Source organism: Megalops cyprinoides, chromosome 16, assembly GCF_013368585.1.
Source record: "Megalops cyprinoides isolate fMegCyp1 chromosome 16, fMegCyp1.pri, whole genome shotgun sequence".
Classification (NCBI taxonomy): Eukaryota; Metazoa; Chordata; class Actinopteri; order Elopiformes; family Megalopidae; genus Megalops; species Megalops cyprinoides.
This window is the reverse complement of record NC_050598.1, coordinates 25,660,002-25,676,901: the sequence shown is the minus strand read 5'-3', so window position 1 is coordinate 25,676,901 and position 16,900 is coordinate 25,660,002. Positions and strand designations below refer to the sequence as shown.

Below are 16,900 nucleotides of genomic sequence, written 5' to 3'. Positions count from 1 at the left end.
ATTAGTCGAAATGTCACCATATTCAGAATCAAAGAAATAGGGGTGGACAGAATAAAGGGCTTGTTGGCCGGCGAAAAAAAACGAACGAAAACTTAACTGTTCAATAATTATCGGAGGAATGGCAGCATTAAGAGAAATTATAACTGCTTGGAAATTTGTCAAGTTCTTGGCAACCGCGATCGCAGCAGCTATTGCCTGTTAGTAGATAATAGCCCCCCGCCCCCTGCCACGGCTCGCCCTGATGTAGAGGTTTAATTAGATAAAGGAATTTAGATAAAACTCGAAGTGAGCTATGGCAAGTAGCCCGTGAGCGACCAGTAGCTGAATTGTCTTAACAGTTTTAAAGGTATGTTCCAGTTCCAGTATTTCCAAGGAGAAAATAAACCCTAAAGACGTGCGAGGTATTGAAAGACAAACAGCTGAAATAAACGAGATGTCCGTTGTGCTCGCATTACTTCGCTACACTTGGTGAGCTTGTGGCTGTGTGCGCGCGTATTGGGTGCGGGAGCGTCTTGCCTTAACCCGGGTCCAACTGTTAACCATCTCCGCAAGTGAATCAGGGCTGACATGGTCGTCCAGCGCTGGAGTCTGAATTTCAGCACCAGTGACAGCTCCCTCTTAAACTGCAGCACCAATGTCAGCTTTCGGGACCCTTTGGTGCCCCAGGACCCGTCCGGTCTGAGCAGGACTGGCCACACGGTGGTGGCAGTATTCCTCGGACTCATCTTCGTTCTAGGATTCCTGAACAATCTCCTTGTCCTTCTCATTTTCGCCAAGTTCCAGTCACTCAGGACACCTATCAACCTGATCCTGTTGAATATCAGCGTGAGCGACATGCTGGTGTGCATATTCGGGACTCCCTTCAGCTTCGCCGCGAGCCTCCACGGAAGATGGCTCATAGGACACCACGGGTGCAAGTGGTACGGCTTCGCCAACTCACTTTTCGGTGAGTTTGCCTGATTGGAAAGATTTCTTGCAAATACCAGTCTTTTTGAACCTGTTATATTATAAACACTATAGGTTCGACAATGAAAGGTGAGTTAGAAGTCTGATGCGTTTCATGCGAAGCGCGCGATTTTAATGCGATTGACTGCTTTACGCATTAGAAGTTCTGTTATGCCAACATCAGAAAATGCAACCAGATCTCAATCTTCTGTTCGCGCGTATCATTAGACAGGCGCGATCTCATTTCCTTGAGGCTTCGATTCATTACTTTTCTCTGTTTTTTTCTTTCAGAGGGGAAAACTTTAGAGGAATTACTATATACGACAACTGAGTGTATCTTGGTCTCCCCCATTAACTGAGAACATTATAAACATTTTACTACTAACTGAACTATCGCGGTAATGCCTGTGTCACTTCCATAGCTACCAGAGGGCAAGAACTTCAGCACGCAACTTCAGCAATTCACACGAACTGCATTAACACACTTAAGAAAATTAATGAGTACTTTTACGCACAGTAGCCTTCTCCCTTTACAACAGACTCTTGTATCATTGGAGATGTTATCAAATGCAACATCACCATTATACATAAATCGCCTATTTATATTAATTAGCCTATCATAAAAACGTTTGGCACAAAAACTGGACCACGGAAACTATATCTGATTTCAGATCAACCAGAGCTACAAACTAGAAAACATAGCATTTTCCCTTGGTCATTATCATATCCAATACTACATTAGCTGTGGTGCACGTGGGGGAATGCCTGTCAATTTTTGAATGAATAAGTAAATTTCATGACAAGAATCAATAAACATGCATCATGCTATTTCAGTCACTTGACCTGTATCTGTCAGAAACTCATCAGTCACTCCAGGGCCAAGAAGTGTAAAGATTTTTTTTTTTTTTTTTTTTTTGGGGGGGGGGGGGGGGGGGATAAGATGACCGCATAACAATAATAAATACGAGTTATTGCAAATAATACATTTAAATCAAGCAATTTTCATTATTATTGTTTTCCTTCACCTCATATGCCCTTTCATAGCATTTCCAAAACGAGCTGTATGATGGACAACTTTGTGCCGTTCTAAATTATACAGATCCCCAAGTAGTGACCGTCTGTTCTCAGTGAAACGTAATAACGCATATTATTCTACTGTTTCACGACGCTCAGTAACCGCGAGAGTCGTACGTATTTTAAACCCTATCCATTCCATACCTCAGATGCGTAGCGAATGCCTCTCGAGCCGCCCTATAATCGGCATTGCGCGTGTACATCGGCACACAAGGCGCTCCTTGCCATGACCTGGTGGTGGTGATGGATCCTATCCCTCAGCTAAACAATGGAAAAGTCATAACCTGTTACTGAGGCAATGGGTGGTGGAAGGACCTCAGCAAAGCATTTCAGAGAGGGAGCAAGAGAGTGAAGGGAGAAACGTGGACAAAGATTATATTCTCAGTGCTACTTTAACAGACAGCAGAAACTAGTTGCCCAGGCTGCCAAGGCAGACAGGCACTTTAATACAAACAGGACCATTTTTGTTCACAATACAAGACAAGCTCAGCCAGATGAGACTGATGCTTCCTTTCCTGAGTCTACGTGAGAATTTACAAAATAAACCCTTCAGAATGTAAAGAAGCAGCTTTCTTGCTCTCATATTCACGGTCTAGGATAACTACAGAAGTTTAGGTCAAACTCACAAGTAACATGGCCGTAGCAGGGAAGACAAACACGCACTAGATCTCTGAGGTTCAAATTTCAAACAAATCAAGTAGAAGTCATTTTAACCAGGAGCCGTAAATTAAAACTAAAGCCTAGCCCATGCGCTCTTATTTGCATTTGGACATCTACTGTATGTATAATCCCTTCATATTTACGGCTGCTTTGACCAAATTTTAGAACAGTTCACAGCTGCTTCCCTTCAATTTTAAATGGGTGAATCCTGAAAGTGCTGAAGTGTTTACTTCGCATGGGGAGTCACACGATCACATCACCCTGCTCTCTGATTGGCTCAGGACTCAAGGGCTGTCTGCGGAGCGGCAGCCAAGATTCTGCATGAAGAATTGGGGATTTAGCAAATGCATTTCAAAGCAAAACTTCAAAAGCTAGAGCATTTCCAAAATTAACACAGATTTCACACACGTGCACTCAACCTAACCAAGACTCCTTTCCTATGTGACCCTGTTGTGACCGGCACTATTGCTCACACAGAATGAGTGACCATTTTAACTGAGAGGCTGTCGTCTGTGACTTGTGAACTGTGAACTGTGGCCTGTAATAAAGATTCTGGAAAGGGGAGGTGATTTCTATTGAAACTGAATGCAACCCTAGAAAATCCAGCTCAAAAGTTTTTTTTTTTTTGACAGAATACATCATCATCCCCTAACCAGGGGTAAATGACACAAATGACACAAATAAAGTCTGGAGTAAGCATAAGCCTCTAGAAACACCTAGTTTCTATGGAAACTGCATGAAACTGTATGAAACCCCAGGTCTCTAAAGTAAATCCAATTTTTTTTTTGTTTTGTTGGCTGCATTACTCTGGTTCATCTAAGGTTTTCTCTGACTTAGCTGACTTAGCTGAAACGGAAAGCCTGTGTGGTGTGTGTGTGGTGTGTGTGTGTGTTTTGCTGGTGTGATGTGACAGTAATGTCTGAATTGAGAGAGGGAAGAGGAGAGGTAAAGCTCATTTAAAGCCTGTAATTGCACCCCTGAGAATGTGCAGCAGAATGTCCCTTCCCCTGGTCCTCTTTACTGTGATATGTTCAATTCAGAACACTTGGAGGGAAGTGACACTGATTGCAGGTCCCTCACCAAGCTCAGTCAGGCCTGTAAATTACCTTAAGTGGAGGGATAGCGGGTTACTACGCTGAAACACAGTCAATCAAGTAAGAATTCATAGATATCCTTCCACAGACTCCACTGGAATTCCCAAAATGTACCCATTACTTGCTATTACTATTCATTTTGGGGTCCACGGTGCTGAAGTCATGTTGTTACTGCCAGTTTTTCTCTTCTTCCCCTCTCACTGCTATCTCCACGGCAACTTAAGCTGAAAGTGGAATCATTAGAAATTATCAGTAGGCCAAAGAAGTCTGAAGCTTTGCACACATATTCCCCTTACCGAAATACACCACACTACTTTTCTTCTACTGCTGCCACTGTCTCCCAAGTTGTGTGCTAAAAACTCATGACATGATTGCAGTACAGCAGCGCACTGCCCCTCTGATTCATGTAGACCTTGGTATACCTCATTGCTAGACTCAAAGACATCAGATGTGGTGAGCTCAGGTATTTAGGCTGAAACAATATGACTGTCACAAGCCAATCAAATTTCAAAACTTTGCACAAAAATGCAAATGAACATTTATCTGTAGGGCTGAGAATGTGTCAGATTTGGTGTATTTACAGAGGGGGGACATGTGTTATCAGTGTGCCAGATCTGCGCACAACCAAGTCAAATTTAATTGCACATCTCAGATTTGAATGCATGTCTTTGAATTATTTTGAATGGAGTGTCGGTAGAAAACACATGTGGACATCAGTATGCATGCAAACTCCACAAGGCAAGAGCTGCATTTGCAACAAGAGAGGGAAAAAAAGGCTCAAAACAAAACTAAGACGCAATATAAAAGAACAGACCCAGATCCTAGTGATGAGGGTGAGACTGCAGCATCACCATGGAGATAGTACAGCTGTCAGCTACCCCCGGGGGAGAGGAATGCTGTACCGCCCTCACCCTCTCAGCTGGCCAGCAAGTTTCAGAGCTTCATAAATTATCAATGCGGTCTAGATGAAAGACAAGACAACAAGGCTGCACACCCCAGACCAAAATTTCAATGTCCTCAGTCACTAAGTACACCAACCTGATTTAGACACAGAGCAAGTCAGAACCAGTGGCACAAGAGAAGTGTTCGAGACAAGATCCATAGCTGGCTAAACTGGAGGATTATGAGGATACAGAACATTTCCTGGCTGTAGCACACCATTGCATTTCTGCCTCATTCCTCTTTTGATGCAAAGCATGTACCACTAAGGATAACAATCTAGTGGAGACAGCGGTGATCAAGAAGTATGAAATCAGATCCAAGTCCGCTTATGAAAGTTAATTACTTTACTTAAAATAAATGAATTAGTTTTAATTACTTATAACTGAATTTTGACTTCAGAATTTGTTTTGCATTAATTGTACTCACCTCACTTGGCCCCTGAGCAGTGCTTTGTGCTGTTGTCTTTGGTTAAATACATATTTGATCGTTTTCATGTTTAAAGCCTTTTATAACACATGTAATTAGTCATTATAAACATACAAATGGAAAAAAAACGGACAAAGAAGTTCATATTCTAATGCTAATTTTAGAAGTGATACTATTTGCGCAGGAGTAATTTGGGGTGTCAAATATGTGTGTCGAAATGAAAGAAAGAAAAAAAAAGAAATGCCATCTTCAGCCATGTATGAGACAGAAACCCCTTCTGTTAAACAACTCTAAAGTTCAAATGCAAGAATGCTTCATGTTTTTGGTTTGCACCTTGGTTGGTTTCTGTCTTCAAGTGTATTGTTTTAATACACTGCAGTCTTATAATGTTTGAATGAGATAATATCAGATTAAAAAAAAAAAAAAAACTTTTACATGAAATAGGTTCACACCTGTTCTGGTTTCCCCTTGGACAGCTACTTCTTACTTAGAGCAATTTTTCCAGTTCCACCTGCAAAACTTTCACTCGCTTTCTTACCAGCCAACCAGCACCTGTCGTAATGGGCTTTCAAGTTCCACTGCTAGTTTGCATTTCACAAAATGCATGCAAATAATTTTCCATTTTTACTTGGGTTTGCTGAGAGCATTCGCAGCATGTTATAAACTTTTGAGAAGGTGACAGTCACAAGTTGGGGCCACCGCCTACCATCTTATGACTCATTCAGGAAATGAAAAAAAAGTACAAATGGTTACGTTGGTGATACAGTCGGTGATACAAATGAGGCCCTCGTGGCTCTATCGCTCAAAGCCAGGCTGTGGGGTGAATGAGGCAAAAGAATAAGCCACTGGTACACAATGAGTTTATGCACCATTGGTGACGCTGTGCCAGACTCCTAGAAGGATGCTTTGATTTTCTAACTTATGCAATAACCTTCACTTTAACGGGTGTGGCACGTTAACAAAGGTTACCTATATAACATTTGTCGTCCTTCGGTGTGGATTCTTATTATGGTGTGTGAGGAAGAACACAAAATGCTCACAACTGCAGCTGAACTGGACTTTGCATTTCAGTCAGTGCATGTGTAGCACATACGCAGCATGCAAACGGGCTTTTCTATAGATCGTCCAATTTGGTGTTCACTGATCGAGATAAACTGTAATGTCACCCAGGAGGCAGAAAATCTTTAATGAGCAGCTTGAGAACATCCAGTATGGGTCAGGTAATTAAACCGGCAGTTAAGAGCAGAATTATCAGGTGTGGTTAATTAATGAAGTGAATCCCTCTCTCGAACGAACTGGAGGTGCCAGTGAGTTACACTGTAACCAGACACCTTTCCGATCCATCCCAGAAGCAACATGCTTGCAGCAGACTGTGAGTGCTGATGCAAAGCGATACTGAGAAACTCGCTGAATGAATTATATTCGGTAGTGGGGAGCAACAGAAAAAGAAGGTGATGATACATGTGTGGAAGGTCAATTTATTACAGCTTCTGAAAATTACTGCCTAACAGGCCAAACACAGAGCACAGAGGGGCAAGTGGCTGGAGCCTGAGAACACATTAGAATAAACAGCAACGATTTGCACAAGGCCTCACTTATAGAATTGTTCTTAAACATTTTTACCTCCACACCATACATGGTAGGTCAGGTACTGCGGGATCCCCACTCTTTATCTCTGTGTTCTCCATCCCTCTCAGGCATAGTCTCCCTGGTGTCCCTCTCCATACTCTCCTACGAGCGCTATGCCACTGTGCTGCGCTCCACCAAGGCCGACGTGTCCGACTACAGGAAGGCCTGGCTGTGCGTGGCTGGGTCCTGGCTCTACTCCCTGGCCTGGACGCTGCCCCCCTTCCTGGGCTGGAGCAGCTACGGCCCGGAAGGGGTGGGCACCTCCTGCTCGGTGCAGTGGCAGCAGCGCTCGGCCAACAGCGTCTCCTACGTGGTCTGCCTCTTCATCTTCTGCCTGCTGCTGCCCCTGGCGCTCATGGTCTTCTGCTACAGCAAGATCCTCATCGCAGTACGAGGGGTAGGTTCCCCGCTGGTGCCTCCAAAGGGGCAGAATCAGGGATTGCCGGTCTGCCAGCCAGCCAGCCTGCCAGCCAAAGTGTTGACTGGTGGCATACTGCCATGTCTATACATTACAGAGAGTTCAGCTCTTTTTGTTATTTCTGGTTTTACCCAGAAATAACAAATCTGACCCTGGTCTGACCCCAAGTTTTATTTAACTCATTAAGGGCACACAAGAAATGGCCAAACTTTAACCTTCCTGCACATATGTCCATATCATCCACTTTCTCTTCATCTTAATATTATTTCCTGTTAAATCCTCAAAATTCCTCCACTGCTTTTGCAGTGCTTATGACAGCTGACCTGTCCTGTATAAATAAATCTTAGACAGTTTTTTCTTACACCATATATACAGTATTAGCATTATTTAAATTACTCTGTCAAACAGGTTTGCAGCCCACATCCTACAGTTATAATTAGCCACTTGTTGCTGTAAAATCTCCCTCACATATGAAATGAATGTAAATATACAGGAGTGAACTGAAGAAGACTTTGCCATAGTGTCCAGACAGGGCTCCGCGTGAAATAATGGCCCCACAGATGCGATGCAACGAACAAAGCAGAATGCCTCCCTGATCTCTTCAGCTGGCAAGATGAAAAATCCAGGATGACGTTACATGGATCAATTCAGGAAACATCGGGTAGCATTACTTTAGGATAATGCCTGTATATTTTGTGTGAGGCAATGTAGGTGAAATTGTAATTACATTTAAATATCAGTAATTATAACTGCAGACCAATTTTTGCAATATTTGGGATATAGAAAGTCCTTCTTTGTATTTACAGATATATGCATTGCGTCAATTTGAATAATGAATTTATATAATGGCCATTAAAGGACGCAACATTTTGAAGGCAGTGCTTGACATAAGGCTGGGGTGTGGATTTTGGCTTCTTGTTAACAGGTGTTCAGAGCAAAATAACTAGCTTTCAGACATCTGGAAAATGTAATGTAAATAGAATCAAAATAGAAACAAGCCATATGTTCTCTTTCTGTGGCTTGGTGGTGTCTACTGGTCATTAAGTGGCATATTCCTATCAAATTTTACATTGAAAATGAATCGGTACAATGCCCAATGGATGGATTCTGGACATGTGGGTAACTTTCATCATATGAATAAAAACTGTATAGGAAAAGGGTTTCAGGGTACAGTTTGTGCACCTAAAAAATCAAGTGTTGAACACAAACGTTTGCAGGTTGAAACTCAAGGGAATATAAATCTAATGGGACACATTTAGAAAGCTAATTAGCTGAAGATATGTCATTAGTTCACAGGCTACCAAATTTAACATCTCAACGGGAAATGCTGATATTATCGATTGTCAGCAAGTTAATGCAGTGCAGAAAAATGTGCCTGAGAAGTGATCTGACGCATCAGTGAACTCCCAAGTGCAAAACAACAAGCTGGAGAGTGCTTGTGTGTGCACTTCATAAAATGCGAAGCCTCCTCTCCATAGGCACTTTCACCCCTACACTCAAATCAATGGCAAGCTGTGCGTGTCAGGGTGGATCACTCATTATGTGTTGTCCCTGTGTGTTCACACTTTAGCTTGTTGCGTGCTGATTAGGGTGAATTGAGAGGGGAAAATACATTTGCAAAGTACTGGCTATAACCCAGACTAAAATGGTTGTAACCAAGGCAAGCGCGGTAAACAGAATTGCTATGGATCATGACGGAAGGTTAGCATCCGTGGTCTGCAAATAGTCTGTCTCAATGCAGGTCATTTTTTATATAAAAAAATGTATAGACACTTATAGAAAAGTGTCACTCAACCTGCCTTTTTCAGTTAGTATATTTTCAAAGACCACAGGACAAAAGGTATCCAAAATAATCCGGCATTGCGGCAAGGTGGTAGGGATCGCCACTGTGCCAAGCAGTGATTGGGCGAGTACACAACAATCAGGAGGTGAATCTGGTTATTCTTCCGCACCGAGTTAAACAACAACAGCAATCAAAGTAACATTTACAAAAAACGTAAATGTGAGGGCCCGAGTGGCTCATTCAGCAAGTTGTTTGCTTTGAGTACAGACTGAGCCCTATGGTGCCAGCTGCATCTTGTTTTAACTGGCTGCGGTAAGATGAGTATAACATACAATTACCAATTCCAAACCAGGGTTGCATAAGCGGTCAAAGAAAAAACATGAAAAATGTAAATACTTATCAGAAAATAAGCTTCCCAGGGAATATGCGGGCTGGCATTGAAGAGCAGCACAAAAAGGCAACCACTATGTCCAAGGCTTCCCCCTTTGACCCCTGGATGTGCCTTCATAGCAGGCCAGGCAAAGGCAACAGGCAACACCTGGACTGATTAACACTGTGCAGGTGCCTGTGAGGTCGCCCCTGTCCCAGATCCTAAAGCCTCTCACGCTGTGGGAGACTCAGAGACAGGAATGACTGATAGAGGCTAAAAAAACCAATCTTGTCTATTCCCGTGCCGTCCCTCCCAGGCATATTGGCCATAAAGCCAGCCCTTCACAGAGGCGTCTGATCAGAAACATTCCTCTGTGGCTTTCTTATGATTGGCCCTCCAGCAACCGTTTTATACCCATTACCGCATCTCTGAAAGAAACACAGTTACAGCGACCACACAAAACAAACCCAATAAACTGTGCTGCACTTAATGGATGTTAATTTAGGCAAATTGCAACAAAACCTGAGTGCTGTTAAACGTTCACTTGATGGGGCTCCTGAGTGTGTCAGGTTATCATTAAGTGTGCGCGCTGGGCTCAGTCTGAGTCTGGGCCAATGACCAGAAACTAACAGCGGCAGAAGATAATTGGCTCTCTTCCAAAGGGGTTGGGTGGGTTAAATTGGCCAGGGCCCCCTTGTCACACCACTTAATAGCACCCTCTGGCAACTCGTCCGGACCCTATGAACTTCTCGGATTATGTCAGTGGAGGATGTGGCTGTCCTCCGTTCGGCATTATTCCTGCTCTGGTGCACTGTGGGACATGCAGGGTGAGAAATAACCGTTGGCTGCGTGTAGGTGTATCGAAGGGGTGCATTCACCATGCCTCCGTGCTCCTGCGTGGACGCAGAGAATGGCAAGGTGAGCTCAATGTGTGAATAGTTGGCGGGTTCAAAGTCAGACCAGAAAAGAGGATGAAAAAACATAAAAAACTAAGACCTGGTGGTCAGCTTTTAAACCTTCATCAGTCCTGCAACACAACCTCCTACAACGTTCAAATACAATGTTTTTCTTTTCATTTGTTGGACACACATCAGTAGGCTTTCGGCAAAAACATATGTCGAGCCAACTGCATCATGATAAGGGGGGTCTCTGCAGATGACAGCACCCATCCCCTGGTTGCATAATGCTTCAGTACGAAGTGCAAAATAATGCACTCCCTGTATTTTCCTCCCTCTACCCTGCACCCCATTTCTTTCTTTATCCCCCCATGTGTGTCTAATGGCCCCCAGTGATGTCACTCAGGAAATTAATTGGGGCAGCTGGGTGGCTAGGAGCTGGATATTGTGGTCCAGAACCCCTTGAACCCCCCCCCCCCCCCCCCCCCCGGTTTCGCTTCTATTTAAAGACGCCACCATCAGGCTTTTGGAGAGAGCAGGTTTCCTATCGATTCGTCTCCAGGGGCGTGAGAAGACGGTGCTTCGGGGAGCTGGGTTTATTCGGCGCTGGGGAAGGTCAGTGACCCTCCACGCTGTGTGACTCATCCACACCGCCGAGGTATTACATAAGCTGCGATCCGAGCGGAGGAATATGTAATTAGTCCCCCGATTGGGGGGAAAGGCAGCCACGCTCGCTTCGCCAGCGCTATTTCATAAATGAGCACTTGGTGGTATTTTTAGAATCTGGGGCTTGTCTGTTACTATTGGTGACAGCCTGTTGCGCAACCAGCTCATTTCTTCCAGGGTTTTTTTTTTCCTTCTTCCTCTGTTCATCTGCGGATCTAGCGCTTTATATCTGATTAATATGGCAAGCCGCCGCTTTGGCCCGCGTCCAGAGGTTTTTCATGCAAACTAATTACCCTATGAAACCAGGTCTTATGGTAATTTAAAAAAAGCCAATAAATGAGAACAGAAACACATCAGCCAGTGGCATTCCCTGTGAATGGTGGTCACACACAGTGGTCGCAATCACAATGCAGAGCAATACAGCAGTAGGGACCCAAATGCCTTCTGTACTCTCTTTCACCACGACCTCAGCTGTAGAGCAACATTTTTGAAAGGGATTTATTGGCCAGAAGTTGATACAATTCTCACTTTTTAACAACAAAGGTTATTCAACACAAAACAAAACACTACAGGCATTTAGAAATTATGACAGAGTGCATCTTTAGCTGAAGACAGCATTCTTCAAAATGTCCTTGATAAAAAAAAGAGGGTTTACTTTGATTCCACCAGGTGTCACCCACAGACGTTGCTTGTGCACTTATTGATTTGATACTAGCAGCTGAAAAGATTAACACCTGTTATGGAGTGGCATGTAGAATTCTGCGCTGAGGAATTCTTTGTTGGCATCTTTCCTCCCAGCCTCCTGCAAATACTCAAACCTGATGAACCTGATAAGCTAGATGTGTTTAGGGACAAGTACACAGGCTAAATTAATCAAGGCAATATCATCCCAAGCAGGGAACAATGTATAGAATCAATGTGTTGGCAAGAGTGTGAGTGAGAGAGAGAGACATTGTGAGTCAGACTTGGGGGGTGGGGGGGGGTCACCCAGACTGGTCAGCAGGCACTGTTGTGGATACAGACCTCTGAGGGCCGGTTATAGGAGGAACAGTCTGAGACAATGTGAGATGAACCTGGCAAAGGTGCTGTCATGGCAACCTGCTGCAGTCAAACAACCTCATGTCAGGACTGACATGACAATGGCGCTGGCAGGCAGTCTTTACGTGTAGCTGCTATGGCCAGAGAACAGCAACAATTACCTGGCAGGTGGATCTCATGTATGTTTAGACGTTCACTCCTAATGCAGATGCTGCAAAATTTTAGGTCACAGCATATGCGTTCAAGGTATAAATTTAATAAAAAGACATGCTTGCTGAAGACACATTTCGGCTATTTAAACCCAAGTCTCAGGATGCTGGTACTGTGTAACGTGTGTTGCGTGTTAGTTTGTTTGTCAGGTGTTGTTTTTCAGAGTTTAATTTAGCTGAGCAGTGCTCTTTTTGACACCAGGTATAGACGCAGCTTCGCTAGACTGTAAGCTGCTTTGACTGACTTAGCAGCTTAGAAAGAGAGCTCTTAAGCACCATTCAGAAAGAATCCTGATTGTACGTTCACAATCACACAATCACCTCTTCCATTTCTGAAAGGAAGGATTTGTTTTCATAATATCAGCAAGCATTCTTCCACAGAGATTTTTTTTTTCCAAAAATAGAAATCAACACAAACTTTTGGACAATGAAAATAAATATTATTCAGTTTTTTTTCCTGTACTCTATCCAAAAATGTTTGATGGGTACAAACTTTTGAAAGTTAATGGCTCTTTGGGTGGGCAGGTGATCATTTTGCAACTGTGTGTGTGTATGTGTGTGTGTGCGTGTGTGTCTGTGTCTGTGTATGTGTGTATTTCACTGAAAATTCCAGTTAATGTTAACAAATTAATTTAAAAAATGGGGGTTTTGAGAAGACTTGTAATCAAAATCCAAATGGTCCATCAAAAAATGAGCTAAAACACACGATGTTTGGGCTACATGTAGACCAGTAACACAACAATATATATCATGACCAGATAATCATGGCTCTGAATTCAAAGGAATTCAGGAAGTCTTGCTTCCTTTAAGTTTTGGGCTGCTTTGACTGGACATGTATTACCTAATAAGTATATAAAAATAGTTTCAATATAATACATATATAATAGTTTTCAATATATACATAGTATATGTATGTATTTTCAAAGACAGTGATTGCTGTCTTTGTTGCTGCTACCCCAGCTATGTATCCCGGTTTACATCATGTCCCTTCAAGAATGTTCACATCCATGCAGGCAGTTAGAACACTCAGAGCTCCAACAATCTGAGACGGAACATTCAGTCTCCAGCACATACGGCCGACTATCTGGTGAGTACACAGAACATCTGCGGCAATAACTCACCACGTGTCCCCCTCTTCCCGTCATCCCGCAGGTGGCCAAGATCAACATGACGTCCGCACAGAGGCGGGAGAACCACATCCTGGTGATGGTGGTGTCCATGGTGTCCTGCTACCTGCTGTGCTGGATGCCCTACGGCGTGGTGGCGCTGTTGGCCACTTTCGGTAGGATCGGGATCATCACCCCTACAGCCAGCATCGTGCCCTCTATTCTGGCCAAAAGCAGCACCGTACTCAACCCCGTCATCTACGTGCTCCTCAACAACCAGGTGAGCCAGCAGGAAGTTGGGGGGGGTGCAGAGGTCATGGGGGGGGGGGGGGGGGGGTCGCGAGGGTGAGGACTTGTATTTGACTTTTCTCAGTTTTAACAGGTCAAAGTCAAATTTTAATTTTCCGATACTGACTTCTGGAATTTTTGAATTCTTTTTTTTCCGTTCAGTAGAATGTCATGTAACTACACCCTGGTGAATGACGCTGATTGGAAAACAGACAGCTACAAAGGGAAATAGAAAAAGGAAAAAGAAGTAGCCCACATCATTCATTCATTTTCATGTGGGCACACAGTCATTTAAATATTACATGTCTAGACGTGTGCCCACATGAAAATGAATATCTTGTTGCTTTAGATAGCCTCATTTTGAATTTCATCAATGGGATTTTTTTTTGTGCATCAGTCAGTCAGAATTAATAGTGGCTAAATATAGTGTATGATACAGACAGCACAGGATTGTGATGTAATGGTTAGGGTGGTTTAGGGCAGCCAGTAAAATTACATGTGCTCTCTACATCCAAATAATATGACATTATTACCATTTAGCAGACGCTCTTATCCAGAGCGACCTACATAGGTTACAATTTTATCCATTTATACAGCTGGACATTTTCTGAGGCAATTATGGGTTAAGTACCTTGCAAAGGGAGACAACAGCAGTGCCCAAGTGAGGAACCAAAGCGGCAACCTTTTGGTTACGAGGCCTGCTCCTTACCACTATACTACACTGCTGCCACTAGGAGCAGGGTGATTCTCCTTGAATTGTAATCAGTTTCTGTGAGGCTGCCCTCTTTATCAACGCCCTTTGTTGCTGTAGCTCATTTACATATGCAAAAAACAACGCCCCCACTGTGCTTTTTATAGGAATTGGACATGGTGAACGAGGCACTGTTTTACAAACTGTGGAATACTAAGCCTCTTTAACCTGAACCCATCATCCAGCCCTAGCCCAGAGGAGATTGATGTGGCCTCCACCAAGCCCTTGTGAGAGATGCAACAGGAAGTGATAGGCTGCGACAGGAAGATTAGCTTATCATCACTGCACAAGGTAGCTGAACTGGCCCTGGGTGAACGCCAAATGAAATCTATTGTAAAATACTGAGAAATATGTTGTTCAGCCAAAGAACATAAAGCAAATACATTTAAAATATATTAATGCAGAGTAGAAATATATTGCAATATACCAAAAAGGCAATCATTTACATATTTTCAACATTCATAATATTGCTGATTGCTGAAAATTCTTGAAAACATATTCTCTTTCTCTCTCATATATATATATATATATATATATATATATATATATATATATATATATATATATATATATTTTTTTTTTTTTTTTTAATGGAAATGATCCGTGGGACAGACAGCAGGGAGGAAATGGTGGACACATTTGCGTCAATATCTTTGCATTTGTCATCTGGCAATTTCAGTGCTGGACCATCTGCTTGAGGGGTGGTCAAGACCAATGATCAGATGAGAGCCAGACACGTATGCATGTGCAGCATGTATGTTCACTTCCTGAACATATGTAGAATACTAATGACATGTGCCTTATATGCATTACATTACCCTTTACATTTATTCATCTGCCAGATGCTCTTACCCAGAGCGGCTTAAAAAAGTACATTCAATAGGGCCATGCGGATACAGACTCATTAGTGACATCATTGAAATATAATGCCATTGTGGGAAGCACTGCCTGGAAGTGATTGAGTGCTTTCATAAGGTGCACAGCCTCAGAGTGCTACCACCAGTTTCCAGCCATCGAGCTTGTTCCGCCACAAGATTCTGTTCTGTTCACCACTGAGCTTTGCAGATGCATATACCGCCATCAGGTTTTTGCCTTCAGTGCTTCAACTGCCATCACTGCAACCACCATCAATGTTAATCATTGAGTTTTCACCACGATGTTAGGAGGAGGCTGGGTCAAAGTTTGGGGGACCAGGGGAGGCGTTCTGAGTCTGAATCTGAAAATAGATAATGACCCCCCACTGTCCTTACTGTTATGGGAAGCTTATTACACCATGATCAAGGACATGATCAAGGCGAAGGAACCTTCCAGGAATGGAGAGCTAGGTGACCTAGAGGTCAGACAGGAGTGTAGAGTTTGATAGTTGATTCTAAGTATGGAGTGGCTGGTTAATTGCTGCTTATTAGGCTGGAACTGTCAGAACCAGAGAATTAAATTTTACCAGAGCCAAAAAATTAAAACCAGCAGATAAGAGGCAAGAAGGGAGTTTTTTGGTTGGCGGCCCAGCTGCTGCATTCTAAATCAGCTATAGAGGCCAGATGGCACTTCTTGTGAGGACAGAAAGAGGAGAATAGCAGTAGTCAAGACAAGAGGACACAAGCACCTGGAGCATGAATTGTGTTGAGCTGCTAGGGAGAACAGGCACATTATTTTTAAAGTTACCAAGTATGAATCTGCAACTCCATGCCACTGTTGCCTTACACATCATCACACTGCGTCCTGTACTGCCTTGCTGTCAGGTGTCGCAGGCTATGCTGCCAGCGCCCTCGAACGGTGACGCTCTTTTGCTGCTCCCAGTTCTACAGGTGCTTTGTGGCCTTCATGAAGTGCGGGGCAGATCCTCAGTCCTGCCACACCCTCAACACCCAGCAGAGCAGCAGAGCGGAGGACCAGCCAGCCAACGGGACCCACCTGCACCCCCTGGAGCCCGGCGCCCTCCCCGAAATGCAGCCCCTCGGCCCCGGGACCCCCGCTGGGCCACGGGCGGAACAGGAGCAGCGTATCCTGACTCTGGTGGTCCACTACTCCCCCTGAGGGCAAGGGCATTTGGGGCAGAGATGACCCCCGAACACTGCAGAGGGAGGGCCCCCGAAAACCCGCCCATCTCACAGCGGCAGGCAGAAACCAGGACTGGGAGAGGGACGCGCCCCTCTATTCAGCGCACTTCTTTAGGGAACGGTGCATCAGAGGCATCGGGCCAGAGCCTCTCTGCCAAGCCTCCACTCCGGCACGCTGATCTGACGGCTGACAAAAGCGCCTCTTTGCGCTCGTGCCCTTGGCTACTTTGGTGTGCCAGCTCCATAGGATGATTAGCCTTTTAAACCCCCCCCCCCTTCCCCCTCCCCCAAAGATATTTCAAGAACAGATTGTCTGCAGTTTGCATTTCTCAGCATATGGGAGCATTGAGTAGCAGACGCATATGGCAAGATTAATGCCGGGGTTTCGTCATGTGCTCAGTCCAAGACGATCTCTTCTCTTTGGGGTAAACTATTTCAGGGTGGCATGACTGATTGGTGGCCTGGTTCAACAAACAGACACACACACGCATGCACGTACGCACATACACACACACACACACACACACACACACACACACACACACAAT

The 16,900-nt window shown here is 44.0% G+C and overlaps 1 protein-coding gene across 1 annotated transcript; it reads left to right on the top strand.

Moving 5' to 3' along the window:
- The first annotated feature begins 567 nt into the window (after positions 1 to 567).
- tmtops3a (teleost multiple tissue opsin 3a) lies at positions 568 to 16,329 on the top strand. Its single transcript, XM_036548573.1, has 4 exons — positions 568 to 946; positions 6,839 to 7,167; positions 13,303 to 13,536; positions 16,093 to 16,329. Exons 1-4 carry the CDS (start codon positions 568 to 570, stop codon positions 16,327 to 16,329), a joined length of 1,179 nt encoding a protein of 392 aa, XP_036404466.1.
- The last annotated feature ends 571 nt before the right edge of the window (positions 16,330 to 16,900 follow it).